The sequence below is a fragment of the Anabrus simplex genome, chromosome 2 (assembly GCF_040414725.1).
Source record: "Anabrus simplex isolate iqAnaSimp1 chromosome 2, ASM4041472v1, whole genome shotgun sequence".
In the NCBI taxonomy this organism is placed as follows: Eukaryota; Metazoa; Arthropoda; class Insecta; order Orthoptera; family Tettigoniidae; genus Anabrus; species Anabrus simplex.
Window position 1 is genome coordinate 867,071,666 of NC_090266.1, and position 20,673 is coordinate 867,092,338.

General features: G+C 37.9%; 1 protein-coding gene across 5 annotated transcripts in view; it reads left to right on the forward strand.

Annotated features, from left to right (window-relative positions):
• The window catches only part of Mi-2 (chromodomain-helicase-DNA-binding protein Mi-2 homolog), a 743,946-nt gene that overhangs the window by 502,957 nt on the left and 220,316 nt on the right, over positions 1-20,673 (forward strand). For all 5 annotated transcript variants that reach the window (XM_067141602.2, XM_067141598.2, XM_067141599.2 and 2 more), the window contains exon 26: positions 14,932-15,025. In XM_067141602.2, coding sequence (XP_066997703.2) covers positions 14,932-15,025 — 94 coding nt within the window. The remainder of the gene's footprint in view (positions 1-14,931; positions 15,026-20,673) is intronic.

Sequence of the window (20,673 nt, forward strand, 5' to 3'; positions counted from 1 at the left end):
AAAACAGAATTATACCTGAAAAACAAATAACTTAACACATCCGGACGCAAGCGCTACTCCATTCCTTACTGCGGATCAGGCAATTGAGGCACACCTAGCATGAGGAGTAACATTAAAATTACATGACCGGGCGAGTCAGCCGTGCATTTAGGGGCGCGCAGCTATGAGCTTGCATCTGGGAGATAGTTGGTTTGAATCCCACTGTCGGCAGCCCTGAAGATGGTTTTCCGTGGTTTCTCATTTTCACACCACGCAAATGCTGGGGCTGTACCTTAATTAAGGCCACGGCCGCTTCCTTCCAACTCCTAGGCCTTTCGTATCCCATCGTCGCCTTAAGACCTATCTGTGTCGGTGCGACGTAAAGCCACTAGCAGAAAAAAAAATTACATGAGAAAAATTATTGAAACTTAAAGAGAGCACTTACGAGCGATTCTAGTACATTCCTTTTGTGTGGTATCGCGTGAAGTAGCTGGCCATGTTCAAAGGAACTTGATTGACAAGCTGAGAAGATGTATCTTGTGTCCTTGCATTTCATATGCTCGGCGCATATTCTGCGGGACCTCTGAGGGTACTTTTCCCTTCCAGGACCAACGATTACTTGGTTTTTATGAAGCTTGAGATTTCCAGACGTTCTTCCAGCCGGATCCCTTCTTGAAATGGGCCAGTGACTTTAGATGGTAGGACCCTTTAAACAACAAACATCATAAAGCCTCTTTGGAGTACATGGCGTTGGTTTGATACTTCTTCCATCAAATCTTCTTCTTCTTCTGCCTCTTCATGTTCCTCCTATTCTCCTTTCAAGTAATATGCAACATCCTCTAGAAATTTCTTATATTTCATGTTTGATCCGAGATTCTGCAATTGATACAGCCTGAAGGCATTGAAAACTGCACAGTTTATAAGCCTGTTCTGGGGTTATCGTGGATCACAGAGGTGAAAGAAGGTGCGGGCTGGAATGGGTCTATCTATGATAGTCAAAGATTAATTTAAAACTTTAAAATAAAGGTTATATTTCTTTTCAGATCTTCAATTTTAACAAAATTATTCACTTGGTGAAGGAGCAAGATTTCAGGTACAGAGCTAGTTCGGTACAAAATCGACAAACAGAAAAACCAAGAATTGGTAAGATACAATTTTGAGCTTCAAGCTCCTAATTTACAAGGTTCCAACGTCGCTAATGTTGCGTTTAGCTTGATAGACAAGGAGAGAAATATCCCAAACCACAATTTTCAAGAGCACTTTGCTCCAACGGTTACAAGTTACGGCCTTCCAAAAAGCACCACACAATGTTGCACAAATATCTATTACATTACAAGAAAAGAGCTTACATGCTGTACAACTTCTACCAAGGATACTGCGCTCCCGAACTCTTATGGCCTGCTCAAGGCAACCATTAACTATTACAAGACGGAAAAGAGCGCCTCTGCTCAATAAAATTATACTTTCAGGCCTCTCTAGGTACAACTTACAATTTACAATACCATATTGATTACCTTTTACTTTACACATAGGTATCTAGTACCCATTACACTGGGCCTTTATGGAAATTATCAGGATCAATTACTGGCCCCAAAAACCAAATGTATGGAGGTCTGACACTTGCATTCCTTGAAATCAAGAGGTTAAAACCCTACTTGGGCTTGCGGTCCGACAACGCAGAGGCTAATCCCACACTACTAAGGTGACTAGAAGAACAAGTTAATTTACAATTTACAAGAGAAAAGCAGTTACAAAATCATGTTCACCTCAAGATAAATTGAAGGGGAATTCGAGAGGGTAACACTCTCTATCCCCAGTTTTCAGTTAAGTACCTTTGAGTTACTTGAGCTATTACATGAGCAGAAAGAAAGGTTTACATTTTAGAAAATTTATGGTTACATCACTAAATATAGGGAACCTTCCCTCGGGTAGGCTTGTGGATATAACAACAGAGTTAGAAAATGGTGGCCATTACCTTAGCTGATGTTCTGTCTGCTGATGAATGAGGCTGCCACCTCCTGTCTTATAAGGGGGCATTGACTATTAATATTTAGAAATTTCATGATCCGTATTGAAGTGGGATTACAATATTTAAAAATTAAGAGGGTTCCTCCTATTCAATACAAAGATATTTATTAATGTGAAAGAATCACATATCGTTCAAATGAGGTACTAGTTTCGGCACCAGGTATGTACCATCATCAGCCACAAAGTCAAATCGGGCAAACACAATAAAACCCTAAAACAACTTTATACACACTATAACATCTGCATGGATGAATATGAAATATGACTTTAAAACAACTTTAAAAACACACTATAACATTTGAACAGATGAATATAAAATAAAATATGGTAGATAAAGTTGCATTCCATTTTAAAATCCGTCAAAATGATGACTCCGTTGTTGTATACCCATGGCGGTTTGTCCAGCTTATATATAACTTTAGTTTTCTAAAACTGTTAAATTATGCTGTGAGGTTTATTGTCATATGAAGTTGACACTATGTGCACGCCGAGGAGCAGTTGGCATAACGGTAAGAGCTGGGACTAGTAATTCAATGGTCGTCGTTCGACTCCCCGTGTGGAGACTTCTTTTTCTTTTTCCTCTCAACTTTTATATTATTTATACGCAAAAGACATAGAAAAGGTAAAAAATTGGGATTTCATTGTCAGACTTTTCAACAAGGGATTGTAATTAAAGCGCATACGTAAAGACTTTGTACATGAAAATTCAAAACGTTATTCATTGACATTCGATGCTTTACGTGTGTCGGGATAATATTTATTGTAGAAACAGGGGAAACAATAATTATTTCTGCACCTATGACAAGTCATAAACGCCGCATTTTTACATCCACATTGTGTAACATCTGCAAATTATTGAAATTATCTAATGAATAAACGGTGACTAAAATAAGTGTAAATAACAAGAATGGGTGCCACCTGCAAAACAATTGCAGGAATAATTAACTCTGTAGAGCAACGAGCAACTCCCTCTCCCAAGGCGACGGTCATCAGGCTGACGAAGCTCCAGACATACTTTATAGCCTTACCTGTTGCTATTTACCCCTGAAATTGAAGTTAGGTAGCATGCCAGGTTCATCCTTACTCCACTGATAAAGGATTTAGTGCAAGTTTCATTCCATGACTTTACTCCCAAAATAATAAAAAATATATAATAAATACCACAATAATCATCACTTGATGAGACCAACACCTGTTCGCCCTTTACAAAGGGCAAATATACAGACAACTAAAAACCACCAACAAAAGAAAAAACAGTTGACGAGACCAACTCGTGTTTGCCGATTACAAAGGGCAAATATACAGACAACTAAAAACCACCAACAAAAAAACCAGTTGACGAGACCAACTCGTCTTTGCCGATTACAAAGGGCAAACATACAGACAACTAAAAACCAACAAAATAATTACTTGACGAGACCTACTCGTGTTTGCCGTTTACGAAGGCAAATTACAAACAACTACGACCAACAAAATCATTACTTGACGAGACCTACTCATGTTTGCCGTTTACGAAGGCAAATTACAAACGACTAAAACCACATACCAAAAAAAATCAGTTGACGAAACCAACTTGTGTTTGCCGCTTACAAAGGCAAATTACAAACATCTACCACCAACAGAAATCATCAGTTGATGAGACAATCTCGTCTTTGCCGTTTATAAATGGGCAATTATACAAACCACTAGAACCAACAACAACAACAACAAAAACATCACTTGACGAGACCAACTTGTGTTTGCCGCTTACAAAGGCAAATTACAAACATGTACAAACCATCAATAAAATTATTTTCACTATATACATTCCTTAACATACCTCCAGGTAAGAGTCCCACTGCACTCTCTACTATTACAGAAGAAAATCCTAATCTGGTAAAGTGAAGTACGACTTTCTCTACGTACGAAAGCAACCTTCTTTACGAAGAGCATCCCTAACCTTATTTACACACTTCTTCATCGACGTCTTTAGTCCTTCCCGCTTGCCGCACAGGTTAGTGTGACGCCCCATGTCTCTCCAAATGAAACTGCATGCTCGGCCGACGATGAATTCCTTTCTCAAGAAATGTAGAGCTGTTCAAGCTTTACAAAATTGTCCGCGAGGGCATACAATTATAATGTAGATTCAGTATGCACCACCACATCCACTGTAGATTATCTTATAGAAGAATTGTAGTATAGGCCTAATTATTATACAGAGTTTGAGTACCAAACTCTTAGTAGCGTCTTTTACAGTGTACAGAACGTCCACCACAAAGCCGGAAACTCGTTAGCATCTGTGATTATACCATGTTCACTCCGTAAAAGATACTCACAAACAATAGAATATCGCATAGGAAACTGCGCAAAATATGTAGCTCCCGCGCACCGGTCCGAATGAGAAACACACAGAATCAGCATCAGAATTAGAATGACTTGCCGCACACGCATACATACTTATAGGCTTGCCACACATGGTTCTGGCGTCCCAAAAAGTTTACTGGTAGCAACGTTCTCATAGGCACTTCTTGACGCGTCACTCAGTCAACCCAACCTCGCTTAAAACAAAGCCCTCGTATTGGCTATCGAGTGTCTGATGTGACATAGAACGTCCACTCACATATATCCACATTGATCCACTCCAATCTTCAGCCTATACTACATGTCGTACCCCGGGTTTCCAAGCCACTTTGTTGCAACACATTCCACTGACTTCAACCGTCTATCCCGTCTAACCGTTTATACCTCCCGGTACAAAGTCAAAGGAAGATTTTTCTTTTGCTCCATTTCGCTATTTTCCTCAGAAATGTGTAGTAGGGCTAAAGTACAGGTCAGCCCTGTTGAACCCTTTTCATGAATTTGTTATATTCAGTAATGGATTGTAGCTTCTCTATTTAAAAATATATATATTTACAACTTCCTCTGTCGTGCCATTATGGGTTTTACTCATGGAAACTGCCCTCTTGTCCTACCAAACATGGAGGAGAACTTTACATTTCCAATGAAATATATTTTCACCGCTCTTCGGTAGTTTTGATGAAGCTTCCAATACTTAGGGAATTCCTCTATTCACCAGAATAGTTCCACACACTAATATACCATAATTATCTGGCAAGTTGTCTGGGATTGTAGGTCATACATCTCAGCGTCACACCATGGGATCATGGATTTGACAAGAGGAATCTGCAGCATAGGTTTGTAAAGGGATGGAAACTTGATAAGTAAATAGTCCAAAATAGGCCTTTCTAGAATCTGTTTGAATCATGATCACCAGTCAAATTATCACTAAAATGCAAAAAATTCCAGATCTGTTCAAAAGTATTTTGGCTCATAACTTCAGCAAAACCTGGCATGTGCATCAATTTATTTGTTCTCCAGTAGTACCTTGCAATGTTGTTCCTAACCTGGCCCATTGAAATTGTGAGAGCCAAGAATTACTTCATTTTCACCACATTTATATTTTTCAATTTCAGGGATTTGGGGGAGTTCTTATATCTTCCAGAATTTTGCTCATAATGGAAATTTGATTGTTCTGCAAGAAGCTGGAACATGTCATCGCCAAGGAAACGATCTACTACCTGCGGGATACTCGCGAGATTATTGGCCATATAAGCGAGACCAGTAAAACCTGTAAATGGTTCTAGGTTTCTATTTAAACGTTATTTGTCCATCCATCAGCCTACAACTAACATTGTCACTCATGTTATTATTGTCGTCAACAGACTCGTCTGAAATGAATATTGCATTTTCAGTTATGCTCGTACATTTTGATGTTGATAGCTCACCATCTTCACAATCACTGGGGACATCAGATAAACTATCAGCATGGAGTTCTCCCAATATTTCAGCATCATTCAAGTTGCATATGCTGCAGTGTGAGATGCTGACACCTAACAAACAAACAAACAAACAAACAAACAAACAATCAATCAATCAATACTGATCTGCATTTAGGGCACTCACCCAGGTGGCATATTCCCTATCTGTTGTTTTCCTAGCCTTTTCTTAAATGATTTCAATGACATTGGAAATTTATTGAACATCTCCCTTGGTAAGTTATTCCAGTCCCTAATTCCCCTTCCTATAAATTAATATTTGCCCCAATTTGTCCTCTTGAATTCCAACATCACCTTCATATTGTGATATCAACATACCACATAGTCGAGCAGCTCATCTTCTTTCTCCCAGTTCTTTGCAACATTTTTGTAACGTTACTCTTTTGTTGGAAATCACCCAGAACAAATCGAGCTGCGTTTCTTTGGATTTTTTTCCAGTCCTTGAATCAAGTAACCCTGGTGAGGATCCCATACACTGGAACCATACTCTAGTTGGGGTCTTACCAGAGACTTGTATGCCCTCTCCTTTACATCCTTACTACAACCTCTGAACACCCTCATAACCATGTGCAGAGATCTGTATCCTTTATTTACAATCCCATTTATGTGATTACCCCAATGAAGATCTTTCCTTATATTAACACCCAGATACTTATAATGATCCCCAAGAGAACTTTCACCCCATCAACACAGTAATTAAAATACACGCAGTCACCCGGTACTGAGTGTTATGAAACCTCACTTCCTGTACTAAAAGCATTGTCAAGGAAAGAATATACCTTTCTCTATTCTGATCAATAAAGACTTTACTTTGTAAATAGCACATAGTAGTTCGATTAATAAATGGCAGAGAGGAGAAAATTACCCTAGAATGAAGCCATATGAGAAAACGTTAATTAACGCAGCCTGTTATCAGTGTGTTAATTAAAAATAGAATGACATGTTTTGCTCTTGAAAGGACATCATCCGATTCTATCAAATCACTTTCGAAAATATTTAGAAATGTATAACATTTATGTTTAAATTCTGGTCAAATCCTTAAATACTTGAAACTTGGAACTTATATTAATGAAGGTCCGCCACAGTGGTGTAGTAGTTAGCATGATTAGCTGCCACCCCCCTGGGGGCCCAGGTTCAATTTCCGGCTCTTCCACAAAACTTGAAAAGTGGTACGAGGGCTGGAAGGTGATCCACTCAGCCTCGGGAGGTGTGCTGAGCAGAGGTGGGTTCGATTCCCACTTCATACATCCTTGAAGTGGTTTTCCATGGTTTCCCACTTCTCCTCCAGACAAATGCCCGCCGGGATGGTAGCTAACTTAAGGCCATGGCCGCTTCCTTTCGTCTTCCTTGTCTACCCCTTCCAATCTCCCTCCCCCACCCTGCACAAGGCCCTTGTTCAGCATAACAGGTGAGGCCACCTGGGCGAGATACTGTTCTTCCTCCCCAATTGTATCCCGACCCATTTTCTCACGCTCTAGGACACTGCCCTTGAGGCGGTTGAGGTGGGATCCCTTGCAGAGTCCAAGGTAAAAACCAACCTTGTATGGTAAACAGATTTAAGAAAGAAAGATATTAATGAAGTCGTCACTTCTCTCCAGTCTACCATAGAGATGTCTGCATCGATTGCATTAGGAGAAATGTGAGGCTGTAATTTCACATGCAAACTCCAGTGCTCTTGTCCTCTTGGTGATGTCAAGAGTAACATCCTGCCTAGTAGCTGAACCTGTGATCTTGGGCGATTTCATTTTCTAACGAGATTTGAATTGGTGCTAGAAATTCTTCTGCTTCATCAAGTACCATATCCAGTCCCCTGACAGTTAGTAATCACCCATTAGAAAGTACCCTTTTCTTGATGATTATGATGATGATGCTTGTTTAAAGGGGCCTTATGTCAAAGGTCATCTGCCCACCCTTATCCTTGGCTAATCTGAAGAATTGTTCGGAGTTGTTAACGTCGGTCCAGTCTTCAATGTTTTGGAACCGTGCCATTGGTCCTCTACCAGCCTTGTCTTCTATCTTATCTTGCACTGTCCTCCTCCTCTGTATGAATTATAACATGATTATTTACCAAACAAAGAATTCAGCATCTGGTAGGTTTCTTCAATTCCGTGTACGTGCCGTATGTACCTCTTCCAGTGTCCTCTTATCATGCTATTACAGGTATAAGCGTTGCCCTAATGAAACTGAAACTCTTGTTGGTTTCTCTAATGGTTTATTGTTTGAAATACGTGAAAATGCAGTAATTAAAGAGTGATGTATGGCTGATATATCCACCTAAATATGGTCTTCTTGTTGGTTGAAGCATATGTCTCAGCAGTCCACTTGATAACAGATACCCAAAGCAAATAATGTCCATAGCTGGTGGCAGAACCATTATTCAACAGCATCTCTTGGAACTCACCATTGCTTGCGAACCAGCATCCCTTGAGTGCTGGTGGTGTTTTTATTCACCAGGCTGCCTGCTCATCATCATCATCATCATCATCATTTCCTTTTATCCAGCTGTACCCGGGTAGGGGCAAATATGGTTCCTCTCCACTTTCTTCAGTCTTTCCACCACTCCTCCTCCAACACTGTGTCCCATTCCAGGTTTCTTTCTGTAATACTGCGTTGGATTATATCCTTCCATCTCAATCATGGTCATCCACGGCCTCTCCTTCCTTGCATTTGCATCTCCATCACCTTTTTTTTTGGCATTCTTTCGTCACTCATTCACTTTATGTGCCCAAACCGTCTTAATCGGTTATTTCCTACTATATCGTTCATTTTTTCTACTCCAATTTCTTCCTGGATTTTCTCATTTCTTATTTTGTCTCTTTTACTCTTCTGTATCATACTCCTCAAGAACTTCATTTCAGCTGCCTGTATTCGACTCTCATCCTTCTTTGTCATTGTCCAAGTTTCTGCTCCATAAGTTGTTATGGGTACGTAATACATCTTGTACATCATTTCCTTTGCTTCCATTGGCATAGCTTTGTTCCATAACATGTTTCTTACACTATGATGGAAACAACTTCCAGCTTGAATCCTCTTACTTATCTCAGCATCCAGTCGAGCATTCTCCATTAATTCACTCCCCAGGTATTTGAACGTTTCCACTACTTCCAGGGGCTTGTCAGCAAGTCTGATCTGACCTTTCTCTTCCTTCTCCCCTCTAGTCATAACAAGAGTGTTACTTTTTCCTACATTATTTTAAATCCACATTCTTCGATCTTCCCATTCACCACATCCAACACTTCTTGAACCTTCATGTCGTCTTCTCTCCTAATCACAATATCATCTGCAAATAACATGTTCATTTCTCTTCCTCCATATGCTGCTCTTGCTGTTTTCATTATGTCATCCATTACTATTGTAAACAGGTTTGGTGATAGAACACTTCCCTGTCTCAGCCCACTAGTTATTTTGAACCAACTTGTCCTGCCACCTTGTGTTTGCACGCAACTACAACATTCCTTGTACATTGCCCTGATCGTTTTTATTAATCCCTGTCCAATTCCTTTTTGCACCAGCCTGTCCCAAACTTTAATCCTGGGGGACAATGTCATATGCCTTGGACAATGTCATATGCCTTTTCATTGTCAATGAATGTTGTCACCATATCATTCCCGTACTCCCATTGATTTTCCATTAATTGTCTCATAATGAAAATAGGCTCTATTTTTGACCTTCCACTTCTGAAAATAAACTGAATTTCCTATATCTGATTCTCAACCCTCAGCCTTATTCTATTTTCCAGTATCTTCTCCATTATCTTAGCAAATGGGATATTAGAGTAATTCCCCTGTGGTTCTTCAAAACTTTATCACCTTTCTTGGAAATTGGGATGATTATTCCTTTTTACCAATCCTCAGGGACCTCCTTTTTCTCCCAAACATTTCTGAGAACCCGATACGTTCAATGCAGGCCTACAACTCCAGCTGCCTTTATCATCTCTACTGAAAATTTCATCTATTCCAGTAGTGTGTTCATAATGGCGAAAAGTCCTCCCAGTGCCAGGATTGTAACAATATTTGAAAGACTAAAAGATCTAGCCTCCGAAAACACATGACGCATCATACTAAAGACAGCCCAACCCGCTGCAAGAATACAACAAGTCGCTTACAATTAACAGTAAACTGCGAACACACGCTGTTATACATACTGGATTAAGGCTATTCCAGTGCCGGAAAAGCAATGAAACGTTTATCCAGCGAGGTATTCTACAAAAACACCCCTTTTCTCATGATAGACATACATTTCAGTGTCAGGAATGCAAATAAACGTTTGGTCAAAGCCCATCTCCTAAGCAACACACGATAATGGATACTGGAGTAAGGCCATCCTACTGTTAAAAATGCAATAAGGTGTTTGAAGTTAGGGATAGCCTCCGATAACATGGAGCTGTACATACTGGAGTAAAGCCAAACCCCTGCACGGAGTGCAATAAGATGTTTCGTCTACTTAGTCATCTTCGCACCCACACGCTTCTTCATAATGGGAAAAGGCCCTTTCAATGTCAGGATTTCAACAATTATTCGGTAGGAGAAGTGACCTCCGGCTACACATAATGATACATACCTAGTGGTGGTGGTGTTTACTAATGCCGATCACAAAAATTATGACTTCCGTAATGTTATTTAATCAAAACTAGGATGCAAGAATATTTTCTATGTAAGTAGTAGTGTTGTCAGCCTCATGCGATCTTCCTGTTAGGAGATTCTTCATTTAATTGTGAAGCTAATCTAGTGCTGAAGTCAACAGCCATCTTTATTTTATTGCTTGGCATTGATTGCACGTTGTTCTTCTTGACGCAGACTAACTTAAACGACATCAAATCTTGGAAGTTATAACGCACTACCATCTTATATTTTCAAAATTTCCATCGATCCAGCGCTAAGAATACTTACTGCTCTGATCTACCATAGTAACTCTATGAGAAACAAAATAATATTCATCTCCTGCCACGTTAAAATAAACATACTGAATTAAAATGCCTAACGTTGATTCACAGTCTGGTGACGAAATTCCATGTCCTATCTATAATAAATGTTGTAAGTCGGCGTTAGGAGTAAATATTCACATAGGAAAAGCTTGCCCTGAGAAAAGGAGATATAAAATCAAAACACAATATGCGAGTAACACGAATGTTGGGGAAAGCTTACAGTTGACAGAAGACACCCCAACGGTCGCTGATCATGAAACTGAAAATGGTAATCCTATGAAGAGTTGGGAGGATAGGATTTCAAACATTATGTAAAACCGTGATGCTAATCAGCTGGAATCTTTTACTTCTGAGGTTACTTCTGAGTAGAAATTTACAAAATAATCGTAAATATGACCATAAAACTTCTAGTAACCCACAGCGGAGGTCTAAAAGGCAATGAGAGAGAAACAGAGAGCGTTATGCCTACAAGGTAGCCCAATATCATTTCTATAATCAGAGGCGGAAAATTGCTCGCAAAATTTTGGACAAAACGAGTAAGGCCCTTTCTTGTAAAATCCCAATAACTGCGATTTCGGATCATTTTGAAAAGACTTTTGGTACCGAAAATAACAATTCTCCTCTATCTCTTATGGAAAAAAGTGCTGACTTACCTGCTGATATTAATATTTCAGTAGATGATGTCCATAAGGCATTATACAAAATTAAAGTTGACACCTCACCAGGCCCAGATAATATTACAGTTCATGTATTATGGCACCTCAAGGCTACAAAATTTCTGACGTTACTCATCAACATGATGCTTCATTTTTCCTACGTACCTTCAAAAGTAAAAATAGCCAGAACAATTTTAATACATAAGGTTGGAGGCATAAATGATATTAAAAAATGGAGACCTATAGCTATATATTCGGCGATTTGGAGAATAACTGAACGAGTACTAGATACGAGACTGCGTTCATATGTCACACTAAGTCCTTGCAAGCGTGGCTTTGTGCCATTACCTGGAACTCGTGTTAATGCTTCCCTTGTGAATGGTTGCCTCCAGGATGCGAAACGCAACAAAAAGGGTTGTTGCGTCATTTTTTTCGATGTCGCAAAAGCATTCAACTCTATCGGACATGAAACATATCAAACTATCTCTTCGACAATCTGAAATTCCTCCTAACTTGTGTAGATTAATTGAAGCATTTCTTACAAAGAACACTGTTCAAGTGGAAGCTGATCATAAGAAATCAAAACCCATCGAAATTAAGTGTGGCGTTGCTGAAGGGTCCTCTATCTCGCCACTGCTTTTCAATTTAGCAATCAATACTGTAATACAAAATTTCACTGACCTTGACAAATTCCAACGTTATGGCTACATTTTATCGGATGATCTACCGCCGTTATCCTCAGTTGCTTTCGCAGGTGACCTAGTCATACTCAGCAAAACCGAAAATGATGCTACTACCTTGTTAAATTTGGCTGAAAGCAGCTTTACAGAAATTGGTTTACATATCCATCCTCTTAGAAGCAAATCTATAATGCTGAAGAAAGGAAAATTAACTGATGGAAACGTCACTACAGTCGAAGGATCCAATAATCCCATCGATAAAAACAAACAATGAACGAATCAAGTATTTAGGAATTGACTTCAACAATGAAATCTCTCTTGACAGACATAAACTAATACGCACAATAACTTCCGATTTAATTAATCTGGTAAAAACAAATCTTCTAAAACCAGAGCAAAAGATCAAGATTATTAACGAGTTTGTTTGGCCGGGTTTGATCTATCCTCTACGATGTGCCCCTCTGACACAACTATCAAACACTTTTCTTAAAGATCTGGACAAAATTATAAGAAGTTCCGTAAAAGAAATAATGATGCTGCCTGATGATACTCCAAATTCGATGCTGTATAGTGCCAGAAAGGTCAGAGGGATGGGAATAATTTGCGCAGAATGGGAAGCTAATATACACAATTACAATATTTGTAATCGCTTGCTCCATATTCAGGACGTTCACCTACCATACGTAAGGAAGTTACCTGAAGAACAAGGTATGGCACTCCACAGACTTGACATAAAAAAAAAGAAAGTCTCCCCCAAAGATGGACGGAAGAAAACAACGTGAAATTATGAGAAATTGATCCTTTCAGTCATGGTGCCAGCTACCACATAAAGGAAAAGGAGTAGTGTTATATTCAGACTGCCCGAAAGCAAACTCCTGAATGACTCATAAATCACCTCTGTCCTTCTGAATACATAAATGCAGTGAAGATGACTTGCAACCTCACCGCAGTCAGGTCGGTTCCCGGTAGGTCATTCAACACAACCCATTGCTGCCAAAATAGCTGCTACGAGACAGAAACCCTCGGACATGTGCTGGGATTCTGCCGGAGCACTGAACTAATGCGCAACCACACCCACCATCGTGTAAGATCGTCGATTGCTCAAGGCTTGAGACAGCGTGGATGGGAGGTGGACGAGGAGGTTCACTGCGTCTCTACCGATGACTCTAATTGGAGGGAGGACATTAAAGCGATGGTCTTAGATCCCACCATTCGCTTTGAAAGGGACGAAAAGGACGTGGATCAGGCTCGGGATGTGGACCTAGAAAAGCAAGCTATTTATGTTCCATGCTTGCCTTACCTTTCATCTAAGTATAAAATACCTATCGATCGGTGGATTGTCAGAGGCCTGCTATTCGTAGCAAGAGGCACCCTCCCTAGTCATACATCGAACTTCCTACAAAACTTGAAAGTTCCATTCTGTGAGTTAAAAAAAATAGTAATACAGATACTGAGGGACTCTCTGCAAATCATTCACTTCCATCTGTACCTGAGAAAGTGATTGATATTCCTCCCCCACTAACCCTGGGAAAAAAGAACATAATAGCTTCAACGATAAAATTGATATTTTTAAACTCCATTGAAATTGAAACTGTATTCCGGATCCAAATGGTCACCCTCATTGGAGGACGGATGATTTATTTCTTTAATTAATCTCTCTCTCATCTCTCTTTTTTTTTTTTTTTTTTTTAACGTACCATACAGTAATTTCTTGCTGCCCTGCATATCATCTCTCAATTTCTCTGTGAATAAGGCCCAGCTTTTCCTCTTTTCTTCCTCCACTACTTTCTTGGCCAAATTCTTTGCCTCCACATATTTTCTTCAGTCTTAAATGTTTTCCATGCTTTCCATGCCATTTTATTTTCCTTCACTTTAATCTTTACCCTATCATTCCACCAGTGTGTCTCTTTGTCTTTCACATTTCCTGATGTTCTACCACATACCTTTTCTGCACAACCAGTCGGTGCTTAAATCTTTTCCATACATCTTCAACATCTCCCATCTCCATCCTGGATACCAAGGGTATTATTTCCCTTTGAAATTCTTCTTGTATTCTTTTCTCCTTCAACTTCCATACTTTAATTCTTTTCTCTCTTCTTAATGGGGGTTTTTCAATCTTTCCCACTTTCAATTTTCCTATTACAACTCTGTGACCTCCACCAAAGGCTTCTTCAGGCATGGCTGTAACATCTAAGAGGTGCTTGCAGTGTTCTTTCTCTGTGATTTATATAATCAATCATGGTCTTTGTTCGTCTGTCTCCCTAACCATACCTTGTAATCTTCTGACTGTCCTTTTTGCTAAACCAGGTGTTTCCAACAATCATTTGGTTCCTCTTGCAAGAATCCACCACCAACTCAGCTCGCCTTCTGGATTTACATTTCCATATCCAAAGGGCCCTACAACATCTTCCTTTCCTTGGTTTTCCATTCCAACTTGTGCATTTAGATCTCCCATCAATAGCACTTCCTTATCTTCTATGTCTCTCCACTTCCTGTAAGAAGTCCTCTAGATGTTCATCTATGCAACCCGTTTGTGGGGCATACAACTGAAATAGGTCTTTCATGCCATTTTCAAACTGGAGTCTCATCACCATCATCCTATCGCTGACGCATTTTGTTTGCTGCCCAATTGAAATTCACAGCACCATCTGAACACTGAAACTGAGTAACTGACGCTGGGCAATTCTGAACGAATTCATGGCACAACCATACCTAGTCACCTTGCTTCCTTACATATAAACATAAAACTTTAATCATTGTCATATTCATGATTTGCCTGTTCTCATAGATGACTGATGATTTAAATTACATTTAAAGTGTTAAAATCTTTCTCATTTTCTTTATTACAGGTTAACTATAATGATGGCACAGTAGAAGGAAGGGATGATGCCACTTGGCAAGAAAACTTATCCGACTATAACTCGGATTTCTCAGCTCCTTCAGGTGAAGGTTTCTATGCTTTTTTTCTTTTTTCCCTTACATGTTATTTATTATAAACTCATATTCGTTTTTCCAACTTTGGGACTACACTCTATATTACAAATAAGGAATGTTCAGTTAACTATTTGGAATTGAATGGTAAAACTTCATTTTTATTTTTTTCTTCAAATTGTTATAAATTCTTCCTAGTCATAAATTAAGTATTGCCAAATTTTGCTTACTTGAATGTGCATGCAACTCCATTTAACTTAACTGTTGTTTCTAGATTGTTCATATTTTACATTTATAAAATATTTGTTATTTAACAATTACATTTTGTAAATTAAATAACCATTTTCCATTACTAACCATATTGTTATATTTACTGTCCTGGAGAACACTGTGTACATTGCCACCAACTACAGTTAAAATTCTGAAAATGACAGTCTTCAGTAACTTCATTGCTGTCAAGGGGGAAGAACAAATATTTCCAGAAAGGGGGTAGTCTGCCACGTCTTCTGCCTCTCTTTCTTGTGTTCTATGCTTCATTGCTTAAAGTGTTATGATATTGTGACCTTATGATTGACCATCCGGTTGGCGCGCCTTGAGAAATCATACGGACAGGCGGGCGCTGCATGGAGTGCGGCCCCTACAAAATATCACTGATGTGCACGTCTTGGGAGAAAATGTGAGGCCCTTTTCATGAAGATAGGTTGCCAACTCAAAACTAGAGAAATAGTTGTCGGTGGTAACATTTTGGTTCATATTTTGTATCGAAACAGTCAATCTTTTTTCAATGTCAAATCGTTTATTGAACGTCGCCAAATTACCTGGTTTCTGAATTCCGCAATACAGCTCAAAATTAGATGTGTAACATGCTTTGCTGTCACACAGGATGTATATTTTTTATACCATATTTGGTCTGTTTGCTTGGCATATCCTGCACAATAACCCAGCGCCCTCAAAATCTTACGAGCATTTCGTTTTCTGTGACAACAATAAATCTATAAAGAACTCTGTCAAATTCTGTAATGCTACTAAAATTTTAGAGTTAAATTCCAATCACACAATACTCATTTGATATTAAAAATATGTATCCTAGTATTCCGATAAAAGACACCATTAACATTATTAAAGAGAATTTGAGCCAGTTTAGCCACTTGAGTCTTAAAGAAATAAATGAATATTTAATCATCGTGCTTTGTCTTAAAGAATAACTATTTTATGTTTAACAACAAAGTCTACCGACAGAAAGGTCTGTCGATGGGTGCCCCAGCATCGAGCATCTTAGCCGAAATTTACATCTACCACATGGAAAAGACTAAAATATTGAAAAACTCGAAGGATTGTACCATTGGTCTAGATGTGTAGATGACAACTTTGTAGTATTAGATGTAAGAATAACTAGTGGTCAGTCCTTTTCAAACCATCTTAACTCTCTCGATCCATATGTTAAGTTCACACTCTATTCTGAAGTAGATAACACTTTAAATTACTTAGTCTTGAAAGTTATTAGAAATAATAACATCATCATTTAATATTTTAGATAATCAATGCAGACCGTTAACATGATCAGAAATGATTCTATGCACCCAGGAGCTAATAAAAGAGCTGGTTTCTTTAGTATGATTTACAGAGCATTTAATATTCCTCTTTCAGCTCTGGGTCAAAAAAAAAAAGTTAATACTCTATACTATATAGCACATAAGAATGGCCATAATAAAGAATTTGTAGACAGGATTATAAATGAAATAAAAAATAAACCTGTGACTATTTTACTGAAAGAACGAAGAAGATAATAAGAAACTTGCCGTATTCACATATAATAACAGTAAAGTATATAGGATTACGAATTTATTCAAGAGACGTAATTTAAGAATCGCTTTTAAGACCGACAACACTAACTTGAAATTATTTTATAACACCCATATCGTTAATAATAATAATAATAATAATAATATTAATAAATTTCAAAATTCGGGTGTATACAAATTGAAACGTGCTAGTTGTTTAAGTATGTATATCGGACAAACCGGAAGGAATTTTATTATAAGATATCAGGAACGTACCAGGGCTAAGAAATACAACAGATACTCAGCCATGAGTGATCATATGACAGACTTCAATCACATGTTTACAAACATAGACAATGACTTTAAAATCTTGAAAGCTATAAAGAAAGGCCATTTATTTAACACACATGAGGAAATTTTCATTTATCCGGACCAGAGGAATAATCCAACGGGTAATATAAACAATCTTTCTGAGAAGTATAACATCTTGTATGAGGAATTAATTGAAGCAAAAGTTAGAAAGAAACTTGAAACTTTAACGTGTCACATGCTCGGTGACACTCAGGTCGTTCCTCCACACGCCCTCCCACTTCCCCTCCACATTCCCCGTCCAACGTCGCAACTACCGGTACTTGTTTTGAATTCAGATAGACACTTACCTCAGCATAAGTGAGTCCTTTTCTGTGCATCGGGGCCAATAACAAGGAAGTAATTAACACAATTTAAGTCATATGATATTATTTCATCTTCCATTTCTCTTTACTTACACTTAGTTTTTCTTTTAATATCAGACAGAACATTATTCAGTTCTACAAATAACTTTACTGCTTCAGCCCCGTGTCGACTTGAAATCCTGAAGCGTTCAATCTTAAATACAAATTAAGGAATGTCTTTCAAAGATCTTTCATCAAAAATATTTTAAATGTAAAGGTTTTTATTCACAACAACGATCACTTTACGATTTTATGAATACAACTGTTAGTTCCCACGAATTTCATTATCAAGAGTTCAATGAACAATTCAACCAGTTTTATTGACTATATGACATGCAAATTTAACAAAGTTTGCTAATAATTTATTTTAGATGTCCTTGTATATAAAAGTGTTTTTAATTTGTCTTTCCAATCTAATAATGTAATTTTTGTATTCTGATAAATTGTTGTAGTTGATTCTAGCTGATGATGTCCCTTAGGGGACAAAACATGTACTAGATATAATCAGTTATATATGTATTGAATAGGCGGACCACTTTAATATAATATATCTGTTAATCTTAAATATTCGCATCTTGATACTGTGATGAACTCGCTATGCAAATAATTCAATAGACGATCATTGAGGAAGCTTGTATGCTATTCCCTAATAGCTGCTAACTCATCACATTGTTGATAACAAGTGTGCACATTATCAAATAGAAATGTTCGCATCAAAAAAAGAAACAGCATGAATACAGCTGTTATGATAGGCATACCAGTGCCGTCTCCTTTCCATAGTTCTTCAGCGTTAGTGTATCTTCCTTTTTTCCCTCCGATCAGGAATAAAACTTCAAAAATAGCCACTATTTTTATTCTAGTTTTATCACTGTAGCCTCACATTTGGTGGTGAATAAACATATTAGTTCATGAAATTATATTGTCAATGATAACGTAACCAAAGAATTTTAAAAACTCATCAGGTTCAGTTCTAGTAACCCTTGCAGCTCATTTTGGACTGGAAAATTTTTATTATTTTTATTGATCTAGTTTTGCCTGGTTCAATAGCACGTACACCAGATTGTGTCGAAGTCTTTACCGAACAAAATCTGAAATCATCTCCGTCATTGTCAGGTTCAACTGCTGCTGAATCCACTGACTCATCCGAATCACTATCCTCTTCTTCCTCCACCACAACTACGTGTCCGTGATCATCGTCCTCATCTCCGTCCTCATCCTCGGAATTCAGGTTAAAGATCTGGATCATCATCAGAAAGCTCTAGAAGGACTTGCTTGACATACGTCCTGCACGGTTACCAATCTTAGAGCCCTTTCTAAAGGAATAGATAAGTAATCTTTTGAACTTTTCTTTAGATCAAGAAACAATTCGCGAACAAAACAAAAGGAATCTCCTATATTTGCAGTATTGAAATCGATCTGAAACATATTTGCCGATGTGAAAAATAATATTGGAATGTTCACAGCGAGAAGAGTTGTACGAATAATACTTATATCACAATGGAACAGCTACATGAACTATAAAAGAAACACGCACGGAGTGAGCGTCCTACACCAAGTGCGAAACAAACTGTTACGGGAGTGGGTGAGCGCTTAACTCGGTCCGGCTTCACTGTACCTGTCAGCTTCCACAGCCCATAGACGTTTGACAAGAGGCAGATTAGCATTCAATTCATTTGAAACCTAGTGGTCATATAATGAACATTGCATACCTTGGCTCACATAACTATGTTCATCGGCAAAGTGAAATCAAATGAATTTGCCACACTGAATGCGGCCACGTGCCCACTGGAGGGTTAATAATAATCAGTAGAGTTTGGATGTTTAGGATGTAAAAGATCACCCTTACATGCAGGCATATATGCTCTTCGAAAGCTAAATACAATGCAAAAATGGAAAATATGACCAAACCTGTACTCCCAATGAATGATTTTTTGCACTAGTTCTCTTATGTAAAAGATTCAATTCATTATACAGTCTTATTGCACTACGTCAATTAATTTCCTTACTAGTTCTTTTAACTTAATTCCATTAGTCGCCTTTTAAAATTAATTATCAGTCATTAAATTCTGGTTATTATTGAAGATACTTTGAATCACTATTGCAGTCTTACATAATGGGGACAGAGACTACATCACTGCTCCTCCAAATCAATGAAAATCGTATTAGTTATTGGAATTAAGAATGCGCTGACAGTTGTCATGGACATAAAATATTTAATTCCCTATCCACTTCAGGGGTGTCTGAGCAGTGTTGCTATGCTGCTGGACATTAGAACACTTTATAGCACTTACTTTAACTTCACGCGCTTTGCAGAAGAACTTTCCTTTGGTAGAGAAGCATTCCTCAGCAAACTCTTCAATAAAAAGTAAAAAAATCATTCCATTCCCGTTAGTGAAAAATATCTCCTAAAAATCTTAGAAGATGAATTAATTATAGTAATAGTTTTTTTTAAGGTGATTATATTATGTTGTGTCATGTGATGATCAGTCCTCAAGATTTCTAGAAGGCACTGTATTCTCAAAACATGTACAATTAGATAATATCTCACCTGTTTTCCAGTGTAGTGACATTTTTAGGTAAGTCAATACAGACCAAAAAAAGACCAGAAAAAATGGTTAAATTAATAAATTTATGCAATGTATATTGATTTCTAGAATATAACTATTTAAATTTTATTTGAAGAATTAAATAACAAGTAAAAATTTAAAAAGAAGCAATTACAAGTAAAAATTATTGAAAAGAGTATGCGTTAAAAGTAATTTGATTACTTTTACTCAATTACCTCCCAACCCTGATAATAATGCACCATTAAATATGAACTAAATTGATTGTATGAACATGGGTGATTTGTTTAAAACATCTTCCTATTTCTCAAATAGTGATCCCGAGAAAATGTGAGCAATCTAATAATCGTAAACAAAATCCTTATCGACAAGGATAATTTATAGTTGCACATTATCTGCAAATCTCATGCTGTAGGTATATTTTACCTCCCACCAAAAAAAAAAGATAAAATAAGACTTTTATATAGTCTCCAACAAATTTAGATTAACTTCACACCCCTTTAAAGGAATTATATTAAACATTCTCAACTTAAGATTTATTGAGATTGACTCAGTAGTGTAGTTGGTGAGGCATTCACTTTCCATGCTGAAGGTTGATGGTT